This window comes from Phyllostomus discolor, chromosome 4 (assembly GCF_004126475.2).
Source record: "Phyllostomus discolor isolate MPI-MPIP mPhyDis1 chromosome 4, mPhyDis1.pri.v3, whole genome shotgun sequence".
In the NCBI taxonomy this organism is placed as follows: Eukaryota; Metazoa; Chordata; class Mammalia; order Chiroptera; family Phyllostomidae; genus Phyllostomus; species Phyllostomus discolor.
The window spans coordinates 200802636-200829828 of NC_040906.2; the positions used below are offsets into that span (position 1 = coordinate 200802636).

A 27193-nucleotide genomic window follows, 5' to 3' on the forward strand; every position below is an offset into this window, starting at 1 on the left:
ATGTGCTTGTAATTGTATGCATTTTTTTCTTTTCAAAAAATTTTATAAACTTTGAATACTCTGAAGTTTAATCTTCCTGACTCTATTTTTACAGATCTGTCTTATCTATTTGCTCTTGCCCTTGACCATGGGAGCCTCCTTTAACATGCTGTACATATGTCTTTATACCTAATTTTAGCACGACTCCCATTGCAGCCACATCGCTTCTCTTTGTTGTCCTTCTCTACCTTCAGTGTGATCATTCCTACTTCTATTACCGAACAACACCCACCTATTTGTTTCCAACGGATCACACTTCCCCTCCTGAAGGTTTTAGATGGTGCCTTTCCGAGGGTACATACATGACTATAATTCATGTGTTCATTTTTAGTTTTCAGCAGGCCTGTCTCCCAAAGTTTCCACCATTTTTTCATCACTAGCAAGCGATTCCTCCTTATCTAAAATTAGCTGCAGAGGTCAAGTGTCCTCATTGCCTTCTCTATTTCTGGGATGTGAAATTGTTAAAGTAAGCAGAGAACTTGTCTTCTGTCCTGCTTTTCAGTAAGGTGTCTGTTCCAGGAGCTGTCTGCTCCAATTTCCCCATCACTATGACCATAACTTTCCTTGACATCCATTTTCTAATCTGCCGTGGGAAATCATTTCCTGTGTTCTCGGTTTGGCAGGAAGTCTACACTAGATTCTCTCGACACCCTGCTTCGGATTCTGCCTTTGGCTCTACTCCAAAAACTCAAACCTATGTAGCCATCAGGAGGTCATCAGATTTGCCAAAAGTGGCGCACATACAACCCCACACTATCCCAAATTCCCTTTTGTTAGAAACGTCATGTAGCATAGGTCAACTTCTCAACGACCCCTGCCCAAGTTTTCTCATCTATTAGAAATAATGTACTTGCTCAGTGGACTTACCTAATTCATGCAAATGTATGGCTATAGAATTATTTTAAAAGAAACCTACAATTTCAGTGTCATAATTAACAGAATTTGTCCCCATAGAGGTTGCATGAGAGGTTGCCCTAGTGGTATAGCTAACTTAAAAAAGAAATAATTCATGTACAGTTCATTAAAATTATGGTTATGTGTCTTGATCTTTCAAAGAAAATAGCTCAGAGTTTTAAACAAATGTTCGGTGATCATAAGAAAACCTTGAAACCTAACAAAGCATCATGTCATTCCATTGTGGCTAATGAAGATAAATTCCTAGCCAAACTTGAGATCGACTTGTCTAGTTTTCTACACATTCATCAAACTGATGATTAGTATCTAAAGTCTAGGTGTTTCAAAGGGTACTTACAAGAACATTGCCATCTGAAGCCATGTATGACACCACACTGGTAGAAACACAAGCTAGAAGAGAAAAAAGATTTCAGGTAAATATAGTGTTAAAGTGTTCATAAAAGCACGCACCTCTTGACCTGGGGCTACAGGTGAGTGGCATTTCTATTTCAACGGACGGCCTTTTAATACAGAATTCAATAAGCCAGCTGTTTAAAAGCAAGTTTATAAAATAAGCCAAAATTTCATCTATACATTTGTCAGTACTCTTTCAAGTCTACAAAACATGAATATTATTTGTGTACTTACTCCTGTATTATATAGAAACATGTATCTTGGAGAAACAAAAATATTTTTCTTTTCATGATTGGCAACCCAACATAACATGTGGAACTACTGGATCCATTACTATTATTCTGGTGATACTAGCTAAGCAATTTCAGAAACGCCGCTCATTCCTCCACCTCTGAAGAGCCAACGTTAACGCGAAGATGAGCCCCTTTTGATGTGCTGCGCTTTGTAGTGGATCACCTGAAAACAAGACGCCCTGTGGTTTCAAGGAAAGCAGATGAAAACAAAAAGAGAAAATCTCATATTTTCAGACTTCGGCAAGCAAGAAACTTGTTAAACATCCACAAGCCACTGAAACTCACTCAAAGCAGAAAGCCTTTCAATTTCTTCCCAGCAACACCACACATACAGTTCCACAGGCTGTGTCAACAGGCTCCCAACTTTTGAAGAGTGGATACCCCTTTTTAATGTCAAAGATGGCATATTTATATTACACAAACATGAAGAAAACATTTACTTGTAAAATGCCAAAGAGAAAAAAATCATAATTTAAAAAATTGATAAATTGTATTACTTAATTTAATTTGTCTGTTTAAATAATACACTGAGACCTAAATAAAAAATCAAATCACGAGCTGGTAAAAGGAGCTGAATATACATTTAGTATATAAAAAGTCATAATGTAAAGAGTTCTTCCACATCAATAAGAAAATAGTAAACAAACTAAGAGGCCAAGTAAAAGAAAGTTCTAAAAATAAAAACGCTGTTTAACTTCCATTAGTAAAAACATGAGAGCTATATAAAACAACATTATTCCATTTTCAATCTTCAAGGCTGACACATACAAAAAAATTAAGTGACAGATGCCACATTTGCTGTGGGTGTCTTGTAAAGAATAATTTGTCGTTGAAATGTCAAACGATTACAGCCTGGCTGGAGAGCATTTTGTCAGGATGATGATGACAGTCACAATGGCCACTAGCATTTGCTGTCCTTTACTCTGTACCATCAACTATGCTAATCACTACCACATCGAACATGCAAAGAGTTGTACATTACACCCCTAAGGAAAAAGTAAGTAGAAAACACGAGCAGTGTGACGCCATTGATTTTTTTTATCATAAAATATAGCTTTATATACATCTGGCTCATACATCAATGCATTGGAAGAAAAAGTCTGAAGATATTTACAGCAAAATGTGAAAGTTGGAATAAAAAGTAAGTCATTTTTCTCCCCCTATGTATTTATATTTTTAAATAAGTATTTATTTATAAAATAAAATTAGATAAAATGCTATAATTATTTTTGAATCTTTATAGCAATGTATTTTTAGCATGCATCGAATGAGTGAAAACAGTAAAAGTTAGAGTGAATTCAGCAGTGCTTTAGGTAAGGAAGCTTACAGAACATGTAGAAATTAAGAGCAAAGTGTTGGATCGGTCTGGGTTGGATTTAAATCCCAGCTTGGCAATTCATTTTGTAATCTTCAGCAAGTAACTGATATTTGGGGGCCTCAGGACTCCCATCTATAAAATGAGGATAATAATAGTATTTCTTTCTTAGGGTCAGATAAGAATTAAGTGAGAAAATATCTTTAGAATGCTCATAGCAGGGCTTAACATGTAATAAGTGCTCACTGAACTATCTTATTGTTATAAAGCATATTGATTCCTTAAGCAAGCATTTATTAGAGGTCAACTATATACGTACTTTAAATATGATATAAACTACCACCATGTAACTTTTCCTGACTCTACCCAGATAGCTGATCACCCTCTTCCCTGTAATAATATAATAGCTCAATTTATTACATTTTTAAAACAGTTATTATGTGCCCAGCCAACCGATGATTTTCATGTATCAGGCCATACGATTGTCAGGACCATGTTATGAATAATCTACTATATTAGCCCCATATCTTATATGAGACAATTGAGGCAATTTAGAGAAGAGAGTTAATAAATTGATGTTTCTGAATTCAAACCCAGACTCCAGAGACTGTTCTCCTACCCGTCACAGTACCATCCTGGCTTCCTCGAAATCTCCCACAGGATGTTGCCCCTAACTAACTTCTCAGTGTCTCTGTACTGGACCATGATGCTGTGGACCCGTCTCCCTGGTTAGATCATGAGAATGTCAAAGGTAGAAGCCAAAAGCTAGTCTTCATGACCCAGGGTCAAGTCCAGTGAAGGCCACAGCTGAGGCCAGAGCCGCCAGAAAGACTTTCTAAACTAATAGATCACACCTTCAGACAATTTTATTGTTTCAGTAGAATTCAGAATCCCTACACTCAGCCAGCTTACTACTAGTAAAAGAAGCACAGAATTTACAGGAGGTAATAAAACAGAAAGGGAAAAAAAATACCTTTAAGTCTACTTGTAAGCACTGGGATTTGTTGACAATACACTGGCTTGGTCATTGATGATATCAAGCCTTCACTGGATGCTGAAGAGTATTTCTCTTGTGTATATTGTATCTCTTTACCTCCTAGCTATCTCTTAAGTGTGTCCACTCTGTCGTTGCTACCATCCCAGCCCAATGCCCTAGCACCTGCCTCTTGGACCACTCTGTGAACATTCTAGCTGATGCCCCAGCTTTCTTTCTTGCCCAGAGTGGTGTTTTTTCAAAGCACATAACTATTCTTCTCTGTCTTCAAATCTCTACAATGGCCATTGAGTCTTGAGATAAAGAACAAAAACATGAAAATCTCCGAATCTGACCTCTGTCTCCTCTCCAGCCCCATCTTGGATCATTTCCATGTATTTCTTCCCATTGCCCTGATTTATTGGCTTTTTAAAAAATTCCTTAAACATGTTTCTATCCATCTCAGAGCCTCTGTGCATGCTCTTTTTCAATAGCCCTCACCCAAGATAGCTTATACCAACTAATCTTTCAGCCCTCGAACCAAATATCATTTAGTCCAGAAAGTGTCTCTGGATCATCATCGCCTTTTATATGCACTCTTAGCACCTTCTTTTTTATTCATAGGTGTTCTCATTATTGTGTTGAGTTATTAATTTTGCAATTGACTCTTTAACATCTGACCCCACTATAGTACTACTTACCTGAGGGCAGGCACTGTGTCTTATCTTGTTTATTTGATTATTGCTGTATCCCCATTTTATACACAGAATAATTCAATAGATACTTGCTAAGTAAATAGCAAGACTAGAAATACAAGCAATAAAAACATTAAACTTTAGATGAGTTTCCATACAGCAAACCTATGAATTTGAACTTTGTTTGTTTAGTGGAATATTGTGGTCATGAATATCACAGTAGACATCTCCTTCCCGGGATATGCAAATGAAACCGTGTAGAAATAAGATGCAGTCAGTGGTGCAGGGCAGGGAGAAACCATGAGGGGCGGCGCCCCCACGGATGGATGTGCCCTTGGGGAGAACCATCAGTGAGTGTTACTTAATAGAACTCCAGCACTTACTTCCTGTAGTTGACATACATGAAATCCAAACTATCATCAAAATAATTGGGGGTAGAAGAATCATCAAAACAATTGAAGCCTAGTTCTTACTTCTCCTCTTCAGTACAAAGCACGTAGCCATTATCCAGAAGAATTAGGAAATGAAATGGAGGTCATGGAGATTCATGTAAATGCATCTGCTTATTGTTTGGACAGCAAGAAGCAGCTCGATGAACCATGTTATCGGGCACATGGAATCTATATATTGGTAAGCTAAATATGTAGCTCCAAGATTTTGATCAAAATATCAACAAAGCACACAATAAAAGCAATTTGTGAAAAATAATAATAATGCTAGAAAAAGGAGTTTTGAAAGTAGTGATTTTACCATATTCCCAACCCTTTCTGAGATTATCAGTTTAAGCAAGCTGCCTGTAAGTGAAAGAGTTGTAGGAAGAAATCGTTATTGGATATGTTTCAATAAAGAATTTTTGTATAATTCCCAGGAAATAAAAACATATGAGAATCTAATGACTGGGTAACAGAGAACTTTTGTAAATCAAGAGGTTTGCAGTTCTTCACTTTCAACAAAATTAAAGAAGAATCTATTTCACACATTTGTTAGTCATTAAAAGCACTTGTTCTGATAGACCACCATGTGGTATGCGGCCTATACTTGGAAGGAGTTCAAAAGGTGCTTCATTCCCATCTATTTGTTTATATGAAAGAGAGTGTTAGGCACTTACATACCTAACAATCAATAGTAGGAGTAAAATTGGTTCTCAGCTCCCTCTCATTTTGGCAATAGGTGATATGCATTCACGGGTATGGGACAAAATCAGAGGAAAAGGTTCAACTGTCTCATTAAACAGTGCAATGTTGGAAAACAATGTATACCTCTGTGTCAATCATTATCATTGAAGTGTGTAACATATTCACATTGTTTGTTAAATTATATACCAATAATAATTGTAATGATAACTCACTCCAAATAAAATCTTTTATGGCTCAGAGAATTATGTCCAGCAAAATTTTTAAAACTGATTTAAGTATGTATTCTTTTGCTGAAATGTATATAGAATCATCAGTAAAATACTTTCAAGTATAAAAACATTATATAATTGGATAAAAATCTACGGAGTAGTGAAATGAAAATCTGAGTGTCAGGGAGGTGAAGGGGGCACGAAACAGCAATGTAGAATATTAAACTCCAAAGATTACTTTTTTAAAAAAAGTAATGGGACATAAAATCTGTGATGTTTTTATTGCATAGTTACTTCTTTACTATCAAGATTTATAATATGCGGGTGGGAGGGGGGAATGGATTGGGAGTAAAAAGGAGAAAACTGTATTTGAACAATGATTAAATAAATAAATAAATAAATAAATTTTAAAAAAACTTAAAATTCAAAAAACAAAAAAAGAAAGGAAAAAAAGATTTATAATATGCCAGAAATTACATCTTTTGCAGCTATTTAAACATATGATAAAGCTCTAAATAACAACTTAATCCTCACCCAAGGATATGTTTGATTGATTTTAGAGAGAGGGGAGGGGAAAAAGAGAGAGAGAAAGAGAGAGAGAGATTGATGTGAGAGAGAAACATCCATCGGTTGTCTTCCCCATGCTCTCCAACCAGGAATCAAACCCGCAACCTGGGTATGTGCCCTTGACCGGAAATCGAACCCACAGCCTCTTGGCGTACAGGACAACATTCCAACCAGCTCAGCCACCCAGCCAGGGCCTTAAATGACAATTTAAAGTATAAAGTTGTTCACAGGGTTTCCAAATTATTTTAGGACTGCACAACCAAAAACATTGAAAACTGCTGCATACACATCTCCGTCGAACAGATTGCACTCTGCCACTTGTTAAATGTGGAAACATGCAAAAATCAATTTCTCTGAACAGCAGATGCCTCATCTGCTAAACAGAAATAATAATAACCAATTCCCAGGATTTTTGTTCAAATGAAAAAAATATCACACGGGAGATGTGGGGTGCAGAGCAAGCTCAGTGAGTGGAAGCAATTACCTTCAATGGAAACAATTACTTAGGAATAGCTTTGTTATAGAAAACTGTTCTTCCTAATGGAATTAGCACACGACGAAAGGGTTTGAGCAAGTGTGATACCAAGTTTCATCAAGTAAAATAGCTTTTGCACTTCAAAGTTGATTAAACTCCCTAACTATCCTCCCAGCAACATTTCTGTCGCCTTGTTTCCAAGTTTAAGGGAACAGCTTTCTCAGTTATATTTGAGACAGTCACCTTCTTCAAAGGACAAGTTAACATGCCACGACAGGACACTTAGCCCAAACAAAGAGGTCATTAATTTTTTTAAGTGATGTGAAATATTCCCTGACTGGCGTAGCTCAGTGGATTGAGCGCGGGCTGTGAACCAAAGTGTCACAGGTTTGATTCCCAGTCAGGGCACATGCCTAGGTTGCAGGCCATGACCCCCAGCAACCGCACATTGATGTTTCTCTCTCTCTATCTCCCTCTCCTCCCTCTCTAAAAGTAAATAAATAAAATCTTTAAAAAAAAGTGATATGAAAGAAAATGTATCCTGATAAATCCTACCTCTGAAAAGTAGAAAGCACAGGTCATTATCAAATGAATTATAAAGTTAATTTCAAGTAAAAAAAATCCCTTAATATACTCTGGTAGTCAAGGACTGAACACTTGTGTTCTCCTGCCTAATTCACATGTTGAAATCCAATCCCCAATGTGACAACGTTTGGAGGTGGGGCTCTGGGGAGGGAATTAGGTCGGGTGAGGGGAGCCCTCATCCATGGGATTAGTGCCCTTCGAAGAAGAGGTCAGAGGGCCTGTCTTCATGTGACGACATGATGAGAAGACCGTGGTCTGAGCCCAGAGGCAGGCCCTCCCCAGGACTGGCCGTGCTGGCGCCGTGACGTCGGACGTCGTCCAGCCTCCAGGACTGGGAGCAATCCATTTCTGCTGCTGAGAAGCCACCCGGTGAGTGGGGTTTTGTGGCAGCATCCGAACTGACTACGATGCTGGTGAGGAGTCATCTCATTTTGTGGTAGGCACACACAAAAGGCAAGTTTATTCTTGCAATTATTTTAGAAACTGTTTTGTCAGTCAGTAAGTCAGAAATAGGGGCGTTGGTCCTAGAGAACTTGAAAATGAGAAAACAAACCAAGACTATCAACATGCAACAGATGCTCTATTGATAAAGAAGGTCTTTGCAAGTATAATTAGTATTTTTTTTTGAGAACTAAAAAAAAAATTGCTAAAAGGAGTTATAGGGTCAACTGATTCAAAAGTAACTGCCTTGACTAGTCCCCTGTAGACACTCAAATCTTCAGGATGATGCAGGAAAAGCAGCATGATGGCTAATGTTTTCACGGGTTTTTTTTACAAGAAGACGATTTGTTGTGATTTAGAGATTATTTTTCCAATTGAAAGAAACTGTGGGCTAGGTCTATTCTCTTTTTTAAAAAAGAGCCTTAAGGGAAAAGAACAAAACTCTGAACTCAAATTGTTAAAACTCACAGATTAAATCATAACATGTTCATCCTTTAACCCTTACAATGCTAGCATTTGACAAAACATTCTTAGAGCAATAAGTGGATTCATAGAAAGAAGGTCCACAAATGCAAGCAATTAATGTGAATTATTCTTTACCCAGAAAGTAGAGCTAATGAGGAAACGGAAACCACTGGTCATTCCTGAGGGAGAAGTCTCAATCACCAAAAAGCCTGTAATACATGTGGCAACAAAGTACACACTTAAGTAGCAATGAGAACCCCTGTAGGCAAGCGTGTTCTGCAAAATGACAGGCCGTCAGAACAATGCCATGGGAGGCAGGCATGAAAACTCATCTTGGCTCATCTAGATCAGCCAAGGACGTGAAGTAATCCATTAGTTTTGCCAGTTAGCAGGAGATTTCTCTTGTCAAGGCAGAGCGGGAGAGATGAAAAGCGCAAGGTGACCTCCCGGTGATCACAAGTACAGGGAGGCGGGGGGCTGGGGGTGGGGGTCTGGGGTTGTTACTTTATCCAGGAAATTTATGAAAGGAAAAAATGGCTTGATCCAAATTCTTTCAAAATTTTTTATTTTAAATTCAAGCTCTGTTGTCCCTCGGATTCCAGTTGATTTACTACGTGCTTTCAAACATTCTCATTCTTTCTTTTTCATTTATTTTCTCTTTCTTACTGTTAACGTCCCACTCATTTTGCTGCATTGCCGTTCTGCTGTCTCGTTATCTTGAGGGTGAACTGACAGATGGCCTTAAGAGTCAAAGCTTTTTAAAAAATGTATTGGGTGACATCGGTTAATGAAATTACACAGGATTCAGGTGTGTAGTTCTATACCACATCATCTGTATATTGTATACGCAGGTCGTCTTCCCTCACCATTTATTCCTCCTTTATTCTCTTCAACCTCCCCCACTTCCCCCTTCCCTCTCATAATCACCATCCTGTAGTCTGTGTCTGTGAGTCTGCGGGGTTATTTTAATCTTTTACATCTCCACCCAGCCCCCCAACTCCCTCCCCTCTGACAGCTGTCAGTCTCTTCTCTGTATCCGTGACCCTATTTCTATCGTGTTTGTCAGTTTACTCTGTTCCTTAGACACCACATATGAGTGAAAGCATACGGTACCTGTCTCTTTTTGACTCGTTTCTTTCACTGAGCATAATGCTCTCCAGGTCCATCCACAGCTTTTTTTTTTAAACAGAAGGAAAGTAAGATGGTTAAAATTATTTTCAATACCACTCAACACTGTGATACATCATCTGAGGAGACTGGCAGGCGTCTTCCTTACTCTTTTTTCAGGCATTCCCACATAAGCTGTCAGTCCTGACAGTCAAGGCTTAGACATAAAAATGTACAAATCTAAGGGGGAAAAAAAACCCTTCTTTCAGCCAATGTCAATCTCTGCTCCAAAAGGACCATTTTACCATAGTAACAAGGAGGTGGCAAACTGCAAGAGATCTCCCACAATCTACCTCTTTTTCCTGGAAGAACCCGACCAAACACAAATGGCCGCTGTTTGGCCATGCGCCTCGGGGAGGCATGAAGCTCCCTTGCATCTCTGGACCGGAGGTGTCTCCCGCCCTTCTGCTGGCATCCAGAACCCAAAACCTCAAAGAATTTGGTCTGTACCCACCGCATGCCCTTAGCCTTGGACAAGCAGTGCCCTGCTGATATGCTGTGTGGTCAGAGCAGGGTGTCACCACGTGCGCCCTGTACCTATTACTCCCCATGGAGGCGCTTCTCCTTCACCGGAGTGTGGACTCGACCTGATGCCTGAAGAGCACCGAGTCTCATCCCCATGGGATTGATCTGTTCTCATCATTGTTTGACCTCCACGACGCCTATCCCCTGACTGCTCCCACCAGCTCTCCAGAATCAGGCTGACACTCTGGCTTTTGGGTATTTGGACTATTTATATAAGAAAGGGCCCCACAACACATACTTGTGCATACGCTAACCACACAGAAACACATGCACACACCCTAGCAGCAGCCTTTGTGCACCGTGCAGACAAAACCTGCCTCTTCTCCTAGGCCCGTGATAGGGATCCAAGGAATGTCCAGGAAGGAGCCCGCCACTCTAAGGTCCAAACTAGCTTCATGCTTAGGTCCTATTTAAGGGTTTTGTGATCGGAACCCAAGGAGCCTCCTCTGATTAGTACTAGCCCCAAGGAGCCACATTATGTAGGGAAAGGACCCCCAGACCAATGTTGAGGTCGCAGGGAGAATTGGTAGCCCCAAGGCAAAGTATTAATGGTTAGATCTACTACAGACCATCCCATGAGCACCCCCTGGCTCCCTAGAATGGCAGCCCTTATGTAACCACACGGGGTTTCTAAGTTCTCTCCCTCCAGCAGGTCCACTGCTGGGACTCTATCCTAAGAATACTAAAACACCAATTCAAAAGAACCTATGCACCCCGATGTTCATAGCAGCACAATTTACAACAGCTAGGTGCTGGAAGCAACCTAGGTGCCCATCAGTAAATGAATGGATCAAAAAACTGTGGTACATTTACACAATGGGATTCTATGCAGCAGAGAGAAAGAAGGCGCTCCTACCCTTTGCAACAGCGTGGATGGAACCGGAGAGCATTATGCTAAGTGAAACAAACCAGGCGGTGAGGGACGAATACCATATGATCTCACCTTTAACAGGAACCTAAACAACAAAACAAAGAAACAAGCAAAATGTAGTCAAAGACACTGAAATGGAGGACAGGCTGACAGTGACCAGAGGGAAGAGGGGAGGGAATTTCAGGGGAGAATGGGAAGGGTTTACAGGAACAAATTTAAAGGACACATGGGCAAAAACTAGGGGGGGTGGTAATGGGAGGGAAGTGGGGAGGGATGGGTGGGTGGGCTGGAATGGGAGTAAAAGGCAGAAAACTGTACTTGAACAATGATTAAAATTTAAACAAAATTAAAAAGAAAAGAAAAAAAGTTCTCTCCCTCCAGCCTGTGGGGTGAGGGCGATGTCCCGTGCTACACTGGGCCAGACAAGAATGGCAAATTTGGACATCACTTACCTTTTCTAATTTGCAACTCTAAATTTGTCCACGTGAATAATGATTATATTTTCCCTCTGTGGAAGATGGTGTACTTTTCTGCTTGTGAGATCTGGACTGTCGTGCACGCTGCCCTGAGGCAGCCGATCAATTTCATGCGGCTTCGACAAGCCACCTTCCACGAAACACTCTTTACAGCACAGTGACGACGTCCACCCCTAGCAGAAGCGGCCCCTGCCTCGGGACCACTGCTGGCTGGGGAGAAGCCAGGAGAAGGAAGCTGATATAAAAGCAGACTACTGTTCATACCTGCAGCTCTGAAGTCGGTGCAAAAATTTCTCTTTTGTCTGGTTAGCTCTTTCATGGGGAAATATCACCTTCATGGGGCTTTTGATTTTGCAAAGGTAGCGCCCAAGGCTTATGCAGGCTGGAGAGGTAGAGACCGTAAGGAACTAAACCGCTGTGCCTAAGGCTGCCTTTCCCCAGGAGAGGGTGACTTCTCTGGGAGGCTCTTAAAATGACATTCGGCAGAATTACGGCAAACTGTTTTCTGTCTTCACATCAACTCCGTCAGGTTACCTGTGCTTTTACAAACGAGGATGCTAACACACAGAGCAGGTGGAGTAACTACTCTACAGAGCCAGAAAGTTATAAGGTCTCTTACAATAACTTCTGCCTTCTCAATCTTTCTTTAGCAACGTGTTTAATTTTTCCAAAATGGAAAGGAACGTGTAATGGAATAGTCAATCCCATTACATTCTTACAGCACAAATGAGTCCAATAATTCTGGTAGACGTTTCAGGCCAGGCATACAATGGACACCTATTAAATATCTATTAACTTACATATGATCCTGCCTCCACTTTAAGACAACTTAGGATGGGTAAAACTATTTAGCAAATGTGGAAAATTCAGAAGGGCCTTACGTGACTCACAGTAATTGATATCTTGTGCCCACAGGGCTACATGTGGGGACCGCAGATCAGCGGCCAGTGGGTATTTTGGAGGGTCTGATCAGCAAGGCACATAGCTCCTGGAAAGAGACATTGGAGAGCCACCTAGTTGGTTTGTTTTGGAGAGAAGCGTTATTGCCAAGACTCCATTCAGAAATAATATGGGGCCGACTTCCTGGCCGGAATCCTGAACGGGCAGGTATGGGCGCAAAGGCCTCAAGCCTGCCAGCAGTGCTGGTGCAAGTACCTGGACCGTGCATCTGCTGACAGTTCCGGGTTAGTGTCTCCAACATTTCTGAAGCAAGAGTGAGAGATGCAGCCAAGTCACATCGACTTATTCTTTACAGGAGGACCTATTACATTAAAGCCATTCTTAAGTACGCCAAAATTCAGACTTTTGTTGACACAATCCATGTAAACTATTGCCTTTAGGAATAATTGAGCTCTCTCTGGAATCATAACATGTGAGGAGAGACACCTAGTGGACAAGATGCAAGTACACTGCTTGGCTTGAGACCCAAGACCAAAAAACATCATTCTGACTCCCTAATTTAACTTGTTTTTAATTTCAATAGAGGTTTTTAAACCACTGGAATTATAAACCCAGACATATAAGTTTTGCAATAGAATGCTATTGTGTTTATTTCTAAAGGGAGTGTTTTTCTCTTGCATTTGTTTTTCCATTAGACTACCTCACCGCATCAACTTCTGGGAATACAGAAGCTGGAGTAGACGGTAAATGTCCGGTCGCTTCCGTGCACCTGTCCTTGAACTTGTGCGCTTACTCTTGGTTCCCATCCCTTTACAGACTTTACGTGGGAGATTTTCCGTCTGTCTTTGGGCTGTCTTATTCTTGCTTTTAATTAAGTGAAGCCAATGACATTTTTTTTTCCCAGCCAGCTTCCTGTGGTCTGCCCAGCTTCCTGTGGCCAACCTACTCTCTTCGTCTCTTAGTCACTTTTCACGTACATCTCACCTACCCACGACACTGTTTTACACTTACCTCCTCACATGCAGCCCTGCGTGCCCCTGCCACCCTCCCGCTGTCCCAGATAACTGCGTCTAACCTCAAAAGTCTGTCATCGAAATAACCAATGTCTTTCTTTCTTTAGTCCCTATTACTGAAATTTGGTTGTGTTAAAATTTTATCTTAGAAATTTTTTTTATATATAAATAGACAGGTTTCATTGTCATTTATATGAGCTCCTGGACTCGAACTCGAAGAAATTTAGATCAAACTCATAGAAAGAGGAGCACTGGCTCTGGGGGAAGCTGGATGACATTTACAAAATCTGGTGATTTTGAGGTTGCCGTGTTGTATGTAAAAGACCAGCCAGTGGATAGTCCCAGGAGAATGAAGCATCAGCGGAGAAGCAGAAGCTGAGGAACACCAGGGCTCCAGACATGCGCATGTAACAGGGATCTGGGAAGTACATCCCCCTTCCCCAAAGCGCCACCTGAAACCACACGCATCAGAGATAAACCACCAAGTCAAGCCCTTCCCAGATTCCCCTCATGAGCAAAACAAAGGGGTCCTTGTTCCTCTATTTTTAGGAAGTGAGGTGGGCCTTACTTCCTCTGTCACATACTTGATGGCGAAATGTTGAACCTTTTTCTTTGCTTGCAGGGATACACCACAAGTGCTCATTATCATTCGACAATATCCCTTCGTAAGTGCTCATTAAAAATAGCAGTAAGAATTATAACGATTAAAAAATAAAGACTCGATACTTTCAGATGATAGGATTTACATGTGAAAAATAATCTATACCTGAAATATTACAACTGAAAATTGGACATCGAAGAGTTGCTAGATACAAGGCCAATAGGTAAAAATCAGTAACATTTCTATACATCAGCGACAAATAGCATGCAAATAAATATTTTAAGAAGGTACATGCAGAGCAGGGGCGTCAAACTCATTTTCACTGGGGGTCACCTCAGCCTCATGGTTGCTTTCAAAGGGCGTAATGTAATGTTAGGACTGTGTAAATGTAACCACTCCTTAACCGTTAAGCTAGAGCTTGGCACTGCCGCCGGGTAGAAACAAGGTGCTGGGCCGGATAAAACAAGGTGGAGGGCCGGACTCAGCCTGCAGGCCTTGTGTTTGCCACCAGTGATGTACAACAAGATCATATTAAATTCCAAATACATTAGAATGAATCTGACAAAAGGTGCCCAATATTGTCATGAGGGAATCTGTAACACATTAGTGAAAGAGACTGAAAAAGACCTAAATAAATAGGAGGAAGTGTTGCGTTCATGAATCGGATGACTCTGATGGTGAAGATGACTATGGTGAGTGCTTTCTCTTTATCCTGTGGTCATGGAATATTACCCTACCTTTCCTTCTAGAGGGTTTGGGGCTTGTTGCTTTTTATATTGGATCTACAATCTACTTATGATTGATTTTTTTATTATGGTTTTAAATAAGAGTCAAATTTCAGTTTTCAAATGAATAACTAATAGTCTCAGGAAATTTAAAAAAATATTTTATTTATTTATTTTTAGAGAGAAAGGAAGGGAAGGAGAAAGAGAAGGAGAGAAACATCAGTGTATGATAGAAACATTGACTGGCTGACTCTCACATGCCCCCCAACTGGGGACCTGGTCCACAACCCAGACATGTGCTTTGATCAAGAATTGAACCAGTGACCCTTTGGTTCGCAGGCTGGTGGTCAATCCACTGAGCCCCATCAGTCAGGATTATCTCAGTAAATTTTTTTGGAAATATTGTGTTTCCCCCATTGGCTCTAACCATAAAGGGAAAGCTTGGTAAGTTAGAATACACTGAAATTAAGAATTTCCATTCACCACCCTGACTGTTGTAGCCCAGTGGGTTGGGCATCATCCGGTAAACTGGAAATGTTGCTGGTTCGATTCCCAGTCAGGGCACATGCCTGGGCTGTGGGCCAGGTCCAGAGTTGGGGATGTGAGGATGGCAAATGATCTATGTTTCTCTTGCATATCAGTGTTTCTCTTCCTCTTTCCCTCCTTTCCTCTCTCTCTCAAAAGATTTTAATAAATATTTAAAAATCTTATTTAAAAAATCTTATTTAAAAAATTAATCTTATTTAATAAAAAATTATTTATTAAAATCTTTATTTAAAAAAAGAATTTCTAGCCCTGGCTGGCAAAGCTCAGTGGATTGAGCGCAGGCTGTGAGCCAAAGTGTCGCAGGTTCACATTCCCAGTCAGGGCACATGCCTGGGTTGCAGGCCACGACCCCCAGCAACCGCACATTGATGTTTCTCTCTTTCTCTCTTTCTCCCTCCCTTCCCTCTCTAAAAATAAGTAAATAAAATCTTTAAAAAAAAGAATTTTTATTCACTAAATGACAACCTTAGGGAGTATAAAAGCAAGCAAATGAATAAGAAAAAAAATATGTGCAATACATATAAACTATAGAAAGTTTATACCAGAATGTATAAACAACTCCTATAAATCAATAAGCAATAGACAAAAAATCCAAGAGAAAAATGAGAACAGACTTAACATTGATTTCACAAAGGACAATATCAACTAGTCAATACAGATATGCAAAGATGCTTACTGAGGGAAATGCAAGGCAAAACTGCAAAAAAGAAAAAAAATACCATTAAACACCTACCCAAATCCTGAAATTTGAAAGACTGACAATGCTACGTGTCAGACCTTGTAGAGCTAATGAAAACTCCAAACACTGCTGCTGAATGCACAAATTAGGCCAACCATTTTTGGAAAACTGGCAATATCTACTAATGCTGTGGCAAAATTTTAATATCTAAAAATGTAAAACACATGGTAAATATATATATATTTATATGTACTGATAGAGAAAGGTGGAATAGAGTGATAACAAAAAAATAAAGCCAGACAATACAAGCTTCATACGCGTATAGATATATTACCTCAAAATATCTCAAGCAGCTACAACTCATCAAACTGGAAAGAGATATCAATAACTTAGCAATTATAGTTGAAGATTATGGCACAGGTCTCTCAAAAATCAATAGCTTAAACAGGCAATGAGTAACCAGAAATGCAGACGACACAAATGACACCAATTAGTAAATTCAGATACATAGAACTCTATACTCGAGAAACAGAGAATGCACACCCATTTCCAACACACAAGGTGTATTGTCAAAAGTTGACAAAGCACTATATGACAATGGGAGCCTTGATAAATTTTACATAATTTTTAACACAGATTATGTTCTCTGACTATGATGCATTATAGAAATTAATAATAAAGACATAGCTTTAAAAGGTCTCTATGTCTGGAAGCTAAATCTTGCACTACCAAAAAGCATTGGATTCGTTAGAAAACCAGGTTCAGGGATCCCAAGATGGCAGTGGAGTAGGTGGAAGTTACACTCACCTTCTCCCAGGGCCAAACTGAACTTACAACCACATTACAGAGCAGTTGACCTGGCTGAACAACTGAGGGCTAGCTGAACAGAAGTTGTATAACCGAGGATCTACAGAAGAAGCCACAGTGAGATCAGTAGGAAGGCTGGGGGTGCAAAAGGGCTGTCCTCACACCCACGTGTGACTGCCAGGAACCCTGAGGGGTATCTTGGTTACAAAGTTCCCCCTCAGGAGCATGGGGTCTCAACCCCACACCAGGATCCCCAACCCAGAGCACCAGAGTCAGGAGGAGGAGCCTGCATAACATCTGATGGTGAAAATCAGCAGGGATCCCGTTCAGCTGGGAGAGAAGAGCGCCTGCTACAAACCCAGGTGCTCTCTTAAAGGGCCAGCACAAAGGATCTTGTTCCTAGACACTCACCCAGGGCTACAGTAAAGGGAAGGCAACTCAAGGCATACTGGAGTCACACAGAGAAGATCTGGGTGGCATGGCCCCAGTGAGAGATCTAGAGCGTCAACCACTAAGGTTCCTGTGCTGAGGTTTCTGCAGGGTGCAGCCCACTTGGGCTCAATCTACAGACTTTCCTTGGAAGGTTCTCAAGGAAAACCAGGTAGACTCAGGGAGTGCCTGGGCACCCGACAGGTAGAAGCCAATGTCAAGGTGCCAGGAGTCTTTTACTCATGCACCCCAGCTCAGAGCTTCAAGAAGCTGACCTTTGTACAACTTGGGCCTTCCCATGCACACCCAGGCCCAGCAGAGGCAACCACAAACAGCAGATGGCTTGGCAGCTCCAGACAGGTAGCCTGAGGCAAGTCATAGGCAGCATCTGACATTGACCTGCACTTCAACGCCTCCCAGGTGGACCCAGAACCAACACAACCTGAAGCAGGCTTCAGGCCACATCAGAGGACAACCCAACGAGCCACACAAGTGGCAACTTCTCACACTGCACACAAGAATAGACTAAAAACGGATTAAAGACTTAAATGTAAGACTCAGGATCATAAAAATCCTATAAGAAAACATAGGTAGTAAAATCTCAGACATTTTTGTGGCAATATTTTTTCTGATATGTCGCCTTGGGTAAGGGAAACAAAAGAAAAAAACAAATAGGACTACATCAAACTAAAAATGTTTTACACAGCAAAGGAAACCATTAACAAGATGAAAAGACAACACCCTGAATGGGAGAATATATTGGCCAATGATATGTCTGATAAGGGGTTAATACCCCAAATTTATAAAGGGGCCAGACAAATTAACACCATAAAAACAAACAACCTAATTAAAAACTGGGCAGAGTACTTAAATAGACACTTCTCCAGGGAAGCCATACAGTTGGCCAATAGATATATGAAAAGTTACTCAACATCGCTAATCGTCAGAGAAATGCAAATCGAAACCACAAGATAGCAAAGGGAACCCTCAGGCATTGTTGGTGGGAATGCAGATTGGTGCAACCGCTATGGAAACAGTGTGGCGGTTCCCCCCAAAATTAGAAATGGAATTGCCTTATGACCTACCATCTCCCTTTCTAGGAATATGTCCAAAGAACTCTGAAAGACTGATTCAAAAGAGTATGTGCACCCCTATGTTCAATAGCATTGTTTACAATGGCCAAGACTGAGAAATAGCCCAAGTGCCCATCAGTAGATGAGAAGATAGAAAAGCTGTGGTACATTTACACAATGGAATACTATTCTGTCATAAAAAGGGAGAAGAAGGAAATCTTACCTTTTGGAACACTATGGGTGGACCTAAAGGGTATTATACTCAGGGTATTAGGTGGACCTAAAGGATATTGTACCATATGATTTCACTCACATGTGGAATCTAATGAACAAAACAAACAAAATAGAAACAGACTCACAGATACAGAGAACAGACTAACAGCTGTCACAGGGGTGGGGGACTGAGTGAAAAGGTGAAGGGATTACACAGGAAAAAAAATGCAGTTGCAGAATAGCCACAGAGATTCGAACTGCAGCATGGGAAATACAGTCAATACCGTCCATACAACTGGGCATGGAACCCGGTGGGTGCTTGGTGTGGCAGGGGGACAGCTCTGTAGAGGGCTTGCTTTTCTGGCCACTTGGCTGAACATCTCAAAGTGGTGTGGGATGGTATTGAATGTAAACTGTGGTTGAAAAACTTTAAGAAATGAAAATAAAGACAAGGAAGAAAATCAAATGGGGAATACTTAGAATTTATCACCATTGAAAACAGGACATGTCAAAAAATTTAGGGGACAGGACCAAAGCCATTTTTAGAGGAAAATTTATACCATAAATATATTTATTGAAAAATAAGAATAAATGAAAACAAATAAGCTAAGGGTTCATCACATGAAGCTTAAAGAAGTAACAAAATAGCAAACCCAAGGAAAAAATAGTGAAAACAGACAGAAATCAAGAGAATAGAAAAAGAGGGAGAAGATTAATGAAACCCAAAGCTACTTCTTGGAACAAAAGTTAATAAAATAGAGCTCCAGCAAATTAAAGGGGTAAAATAGACACAAATAAAAACTTCCAAGATACAATTCTTAACCTGCCAATTATTCAGCCTGAAATTAACTTAAAATTTTTCATTTTCATACAGGTAAATAGTTAAGAAGAAATCTAATGTCAAGAGACTGCTTAATAATCCATCTTGCAACCTGCTCTCATGAAAGAAATAAAATATTCTCTCCCAAATCTAATGTATTCTGTCACATATTGGTCAGTGGGAGTAAAAATCTAATTGGATTAGAAGCATATTATTCGGTAAATCAGACAAAATTATTTTCCTTATAACTTTTTCCAGGCAAAATTACCTAACCCTTAAAGACTATTATAATAAATAAGAACAATTATAAACACTCAAAATTCAAAAGCACACATTGGAAAATTACTGTGAGGTTTCAAAACCTGCTGCTTTCTTGTACCTCCTAATCTTGTCCCTTTTTAACACAGACCCACATTTCTCCGTGCTCACCAGTAGGATTTTTCATGGAACATTTAGAAATTGTTGTCCAACCAACCCCCTTTCTTAAAGAAGCGCCTCCTTATTGCACTGTCAATCCTATGACCTCACCTCCCACAAACTGGAGCAAACATATGGCTTAGGTTGGCCAATCACTCATTCAGCCAGTCATCAAATGTGTCTTGGCTGAACATACAGCATTGAACACAAGGAATAAAACCTCTCTCCCTCATGGGGTCTACATTTCATGAGCATAGATGACAAGATAAGTAAAATAAATGGTGTATTGTGGTGGAGACAAACAGAGGAAAATAAAATAGGGAAGGAAACTACAGAGGGTTGTCATTTTAAATGGGTGCATAGGAAGGGTCTCACTAAATGGCAGATAGTTGACTAAAAGAGCCTAAAAGAGGGTATATCCAAGGTTAGAGAACAGCCAGTGCAAAGGCCCGGACTTGGGACTGTGGCTGAGGCTGAGTGAGCAATGGGAAGAGAGTGCCAGGAGATGAGGTCAGATGAGTTATGGAATGCCAGATCATGCACATCATGGGTGGTCTTTAAACTATTGTAAACTTAGCTTTCCTTGAAATGAAACAGGCAAACACGGTGCCGTTTGATCTGACAAACTCACACTAAGAGCTCTGTCTCCAGGACTGAGAGGAGACTGAGGGGAGCAAGGCTTAAACCAAGACGCCAGTTAAGAGGCTACTGCAGTAACTCGGAGAAGATACAAGAGTGTCTTAAACCAGAGTGATGGCAGGAGGGGTGGTAAGAAGTAAATGAACCAAAGTGTGTGTCACCTTTGCCACCATGGCTGATTAAGGAAAGAGTATATGAACCAAATGAGGCTAATCAGACAATTCTGCCAGAAGTGTTGAAAAGAGATTTGTGTTTTTGTGTGTGTGTGTGTGTTTAAGATTTTATTTATTTATTTTTAGAGAGGGAAGGGAGGGAGAGAGAGAGAGAGAGAGAAACATCCATGTGCGGTTACTGGGGGTCATGGCCTGCAACCCAGGCATGTACCCTGGCTGGGAATCGAACCTGCGACACTTTGGTTCACAGCCCGCGCTCAATCCACTGAGCTACACCAGCCAGGGCGAGACTTGTGTTTTTTCTGGGATTTTAGCTATGAGCGCAGGGCACACTTGGAGTTAGCAGTGGCCGCCTCGGTCACCTGCTGGAGAGACCAGAAAATGGACCAAAACAGCAGGAAGTGGAGTGCAGAGAGAAGGGGTGGGGGAGAAATTTCCCCACGCCACCAAGGGCTGAACCAGACAGATTTAAAACGATGTACATGTGAATATGTCTTGTGAAATTTCAGAATTTCAAATGAGTACAGAGAATTCTACAAGTTTGCAACAGGGTAAAAAGGTATTATCTAAAAAGAAACAGGAAAAAGAATGACACCAGATTTCTCACGCACAACACAGGACGTGAAAGGGTATCGGAGCGATGCCTTCAAGGTTCTGAGTGAACACACATTTATACGTGAAATTCTGCGTCCAGTCAGACTCACAGTCATGAGGGCAAAATAAAGACAATTTCAGAGATGTTCATGCCTTATGTACCATATATGAAAACACTGCTTAGTAAAATAAGTCAATACACTGAAAAATAAATGTAAGGAGAAAAACATGAGATACCAGGAGAAAATAAAAACATGAAATTAACGTTCAGGGAAGACTGAGCATATAATGTTGACAAAAAAAACCAAACTACAAAATAAATGAATGACAATCTATTAAAACTGTTGTGAGTATAAATTTGTGTTCCTAGTTCAATGTCCCATGAATTGATTTTGCAGTCAACTTTACTGTGTTTAGAGTTACATTTATTTTCAAGTTATGGTCTTATTGAAAAGAAAAAGAAGTAATAAAATACTGTTAATAATGCAAATACAATCTATGGATATATAGACATATAAGAGCCCTTTTTCAATAGATGTTTTGCTATTGTTGATTATGTATATACCCTCAATAATCCTTGTTTTATTTATCCTTACCTAAAGTTAGTGAGTAAAAAATGTGAAATTAATTCTAAAAGAGTAAACTAACTTACCTACATAGAAAAACATAAGGAATTATCAATGTGACTGGTTTAGAAAGGAAAGTTACTCTATGGAGACGCCTACCTGATACAAGCATTTCCAGCAAAGTGCATCAAAGAAGAAGTGCCTGGTGCTCCCATATCCAGTTTTTCTCTCCTCCCTCCACACCCAGGGAGGACCTCCAATCCCAAATGGTTTGGAGAGGCCACGTAACTAGTTCTGGCCTATCAGCTCTGGGTAGGCGTAAGGTGTGGACACTTCCAGTTTGGAGAAGGGCATGCACACCCCACACTCTCTCCTCTTGTCATGGCAAACCTTGAAGTCACCTTTGCCATGGCGGTGCCACAGGGCATCGGGGCTTCGGTCAGTTGCACCCCTGAGTGACTACGTGGAGTAGAGGTACCTTCCTCTCTCACGTCAGCCAGCACCGAATGTACTGTGTGGATGAGAAATGAAAGTGGACTGTGGGAAGCCACCGTGATTTCAGGGCCCGTGCGCTACCACGGCACAGTTCGCCTAGACTGATGAGAGTTTCTTGTGCCTCGTGAACCATTAGCAAAAGTCTTTTCTAATTTTTTTAAAGTTATGTTTAATTTTTTCCCTGTGTAAATTGACATACACACAAAGTAGTTAGTCCCGGTTCTGAAGACTTCAGTTGGAAGGTGATTTTATCAGGAAGGGCACTGTCATTTCTACAGAGCGTGCTAAACTAAGGGAAAATGAAATGCCTGTCAACAAGAAACCGTCTGTTCGCTCTGGAGCAGGCTTCTCTCTCCTACCGGTCCCACCCACTTTCTAAAGACAATAAATGTGACAACCTTCCTGGAAAAGCACCGCATTGATTTGTGAAAATAGCTTCAAAAGATTTTGTGATTTTCAGCGAATACTCTTCATTTTGCAGCTGGACTCTCTGTCCCTTAGAAAGCTATGTTTATATTTTTGAACACAATTTAAGAAAGTACAAAAATTTTAACCAGAAAAAAAGAATAGCTCAACTACGAACATGCCGTCTCAATAATCGGAAAAGCTTGCAAATTCTGTTTCAAAGAATACACTCTGTATAGTCATTTCTTCAGCCAGCCAGTTCTCCATTTGTCATCCAGTTGTCCCCATTCTTGTTCACATTGGCGTATTTTGTGTAAAAAATTACAAGCCTTCAAGAAGAAAACATATGTGGTCATCTATTCCTAAACCACTGGCACACAGGATTTTCACATAGAGCTTATTTTAAAGTAAGCCAAGAAATCTTTGGAGTTCAAGTTATTTTTCCACTAGAGGTATGAGACTTGGCATCACATGTTTCTGTTCTGGAAAAAGTCCACTGACACCCTGGATCACCTGGTCACATAAAGGGACATTAAGTAAGTCTTGGAACATACCTCTCCCAGGCAGAGCAAGAAAAAAAGCATAGGACAAATAGAACCTTGTTTTCAAGACATGTTCACATGAAACTTCAAAATATTCACTGCCCAATAGCAAAACGTCAAAATAATGAGATAAGCAGTCTATACTTGAGAAGTCTGTGAAGACTGTTGGTGAGAATGTCAAAAAGCACAGCCACTAGGGAAAACGGCATGGTGGTTCTACCAAAGATTGAAAATAGAACTACTGTATGGTTCATCAATCCCACTTCTGGGTGTATATGCGAAAGTGTTCAAAGCAGGGTCTCGGATATTTATACATTCATAGTTATACCAGCGTTACTCACAACAGAAAAATGTGGAAGCCACCCAAGTGTCCATCAGTGGATAAACAAATAAGGAAAATGTGAGATATGCACACGATAGAATATTACTCAGCTTTAAAAGGGAAGGAAATTCTGCAATATGCTACAACATGCATCACCCTTGAGGATAGTAGGCTGAGTCAAATCCAGCAGGCACAAAAAGACAAATGCTACATGACTCCACTTCTATGAAATACTTCGAAGTCATAAAGACAGAGAGTATAATGGTGTTTTCAGGGGCTGCGGGAAGGGGCTAAAGGACACTTATGGTTTAATGGGTCTACCAGTTCAGTTCCCCGAGATGAAAAGTGTTTCGGGGATGGATGGGAGCGATGGTGTGCAACAGCACGAATGTGTTTGATGCCACTGAACCACGCACTTCAAAAGGCTCAGATTGTAAATTTTATGGTATGTGTATTTTACCACAGCTTTTTAGGTGAAAATAAAAAACAGAAGTGTCTGAAGAACTCAGAATAATCGAGGCTGTGAATTTAGACACGCATAAATGGGAACTAAAGATACATGGTGTGCCCCTGCTACATTTACTTGGACTAAGAACTCTGCTTACAATGTACCAGAGTGACTCTTTTCTCTAAGCAATGGTCCTTTCCTCTTGCTCAGTGACAATGGTGAAGATGAAAAATATTTACACGCTTTTGCATCAAGTTGGAGGACATTTTATCCCAGTGGCTGGTTCAAGACTTTCTCTTAGGGAAACATCTAGATTGGCTCAAAAAAAAAGCCACATTAAGCCCCTTGTTGTAAAACCTGGAATCCAGAGTGTGGGAGGCAGTGAGGGGAAGATGAGAGGAAGAGCTTTGAAACAGGAGGAAAGCAGCGTGATGGAAATGACCCCGCGATGTCAGTACGAGTAGGAAGCAGTGAAGAACCAAGCTTTGCCTTCGTGCTGGCTTCAGGTGGAACCAAGACAACAAACACATAAGGATACCCAAAGAATAAGTCCTTGGGAACGTGTGCAAATCGTTGCCAGATGTGCTTCATTGTTAAAGGCCATGCATGTAGCAGGTTAGTGCCAAATGCATAAAACCTCCATGGTGCACAGATGCCTCAGCTAATGACAGTAGTGTTCATTCATCACCGTCATAACTAACATTTACTGAGTGCTTACCAGTATCACAAAGACTGTCCTAGGAGCTTTATTCATATTAACTCATTAGGTCCTCACACCAGCTTTATGGGGCACTACTATTATCTCCTTCTAACAAGTGAGCAAAGAGAGGCACGTAAGAGTTAAATAATGTGACCAGTCACACAGCCAGTAAGTGGGAGAGAGAAGATTCAAACCCAGGCCACCTGAGGTCAGACCCTGCCCTCTCCACCGTTATGCTCTGTTCTGATTCTGTTCAAGGATAACGCTAAACGGGGCTCTAATCATCTGATTCGGTCATTGGTGACATAGTTGCTTGTCACACTCCATAAGAAGCATTAAGTTTTATATTACAAGAGGCCATAGAGTTTACCTAACCCAGTCTTTCAACCAACGCAGGGATTCCTGATGACACACCTTTTTCTGATGACAAGCCAGTCTTTCTCTAGATACCCTCCTTGATGGGGAGGCCCTGAGGATCAGACAATGTTTCACTAGAAATAATACTTGACAACCTTTGAAGATGGTAAAATCCACAGGGGAACCAGTTTTGTTAACCATCAATGGAAGGTGTGGGTATGAAAAGTATCACTTGAAAATCCTCGATGGAACATCAACTGTTAACAGCAAATACAGAATTCTTTACCAGGTTACGCAACATGGGAATCCTGCTAACTGAGTTATACAATCTGTCTATCAATAAATGTTTATCTTAGTGCATACATATGGAAACAATGGGAATGTGTGTGTGTGTGTGTGTGTGTGTGTGTGTGTTTTATATGTATGTAAGACATCTGAACAGCTAAGATATGCATCAAAGCTAACTTTCTGACAGTGAGTGAGACCACCAGGGCAGGTTTCAACAACTACCGGAAGGGCAAGCAATGGTCACCAACAAGAATGACGGTAACAATTGGGTCATCAGGAACAATGTTTCAAAGACAATTGCAAGAAAACTCAAAGTGATAGGAAGTATATACTGGGAGAAAATAGTGATTAACTGTTGCTGCTGTTTAGCTCATAGAGAAAAGTAGCGCAGATTATATACTAATATTTTTGGAAATTGTACCAGAATGTCAGTCATGTGCACAGTCACACAGGGGCGTGCCCTTCACACCTGGCTGTGGGGAGGCGCTTCCCCTGCGTCCCCGCAAGCACAGGATGGCAGTGCATCTTAAAAACGGATTAAACCAAAGAAGAAATGTATTTCCCAGTCAGGAGCTAAAACATACAATTCTTTTCAAATCATTTTATAAATATAAAATTGAAAAAAAAACATGAAAAAGCCCTGGCTGGCGTAGCTCAGTGGATTGAGCGTGGGCTGCGAACGCAAGCATCGCAGGTTCAATTCCCAGTCCGGGTACATGCCTGGGTTGCAGGCCACAGCCCCCAGCAACCACACATTGATGTTTCTCTCTCTCTCTTTCTCCCTCCCTTCCCTCTCTAAAAATAAATAAATAAAATCTTTTAAAAAATGGGAAAAAATTAAAAATAAAATGTTAAAAAAAACATGAAAAAGTTACACATATTCAAAGAACTCCACCCTTGCCCAGATCATTAGTTCTGAGCTTTAAAAGCAGGAAAATCTTACGTGAGGAACATTTATATTATAATAGCAAATGTAAATATTTTATCTTAATTATTAGTAATTTAAGATCAGTAAACGCCTCATGTCTAGAGCATTCATTTTACTACTGGGCATCTAAGCATATGGTTGTTTATAAAACAGATTTTTCATATAGCTATAATGCTCTGATACTTTGATAATTATGCTATATTCGTGATCACAGAGGCAGTCAGAAAAGGTAATGCCCTAAATAAGTTGCTTTGCTAAACAACTCGCCTACTGAAAAGTAATCACCATGGCAAATCCATTGTCAAGGGAAATCCAGAAGATCAAATATGGCTGGTTACTTGTCACCATTATACCATTATACCAGTATACCATTAGCTTCTGTCTGCATTCATCCTAACCTGGTGATAAACATACCTAGGCTATTGTAATTTGGTTCACAAATTAGAACAACCAAGTCGAGTACAGGCCCTTCAGGTCATAAATGTCACTAACAAATTGATTTTGAAGTGTTTTAAATCACCTACCAAACAGCGATGAGCTTCTTCGTTCCAGTTAGGCTGCCTCTGATCTGTGCAAGAGAAAGACAAGAAAGGAGGCCATGAGACTTTCCTCTGGACTCGACTGCCCGGGAGGCACATCAACCCCGCCAACAGAGGCAACAGAATAGAAACTTTGTTACCATCCTAATTCCTACCCAGTGTCTCTCCTGCAGGACGAGCTGGAAAGTTCTATCTCATAGAAAAGAAGGCCTAGGTAGTAAAGCAGCAAGAAATCATTGAACTGAGATCCCCAGAAATTAAACGCTTTCTAAAAAATACAGTGAAAATAATATTGTAATCCTTTTAAACAGTCATCAAGATACATTTTGGGGGCTGCTTTTAAATACAGGCACACCTTGCATGATTGTGCTCCACTTTATTGAGCTGCACAGACACTTTTTTTTTTAACAAATTGAATGTTTGTGGAAACCTTG

The 27193-nt window shown here is 40.5% G+C and overlaps 1 protein-coding gene across 3 annotated transcripts in view; it reads right to left on the minus strand.

Moving 5' to 3' along the window:
* The window catches only part of IPCEF1 (interaction protein for cytohesin exchange factors 1), a 105690-nt gene extending 78897 nt beyond the window's left edge, over window positions 1-26793 (minus strand). Inside the window, exons 1-2 of one of the 3 annotated variants that reach the window (XM_036024928.1) lie at window positions 26745-26793; window positions 1292-1344 (exon numbers count right to left, since the gene is read on the minus strand). In XM_036024928.1, the coding sequence (XP_035880821.1) occupies window positions 1292-1315 (24 nt within the window). In that variant the 5' untranslated portion in view covers window positions 1316-1344; window positions 26745-26793. Of the gene's footprint in view, window positions 1-1291; window positions 1500-26744 lie in introns of those variants that run through there. The other 2 variants (XM_036024927.1, XM_036024926.1) reach the window with 2 other exon arrangements.
* Between the last annotated feature and the right edge of the window lie 400 nt (window positions 26794-27193).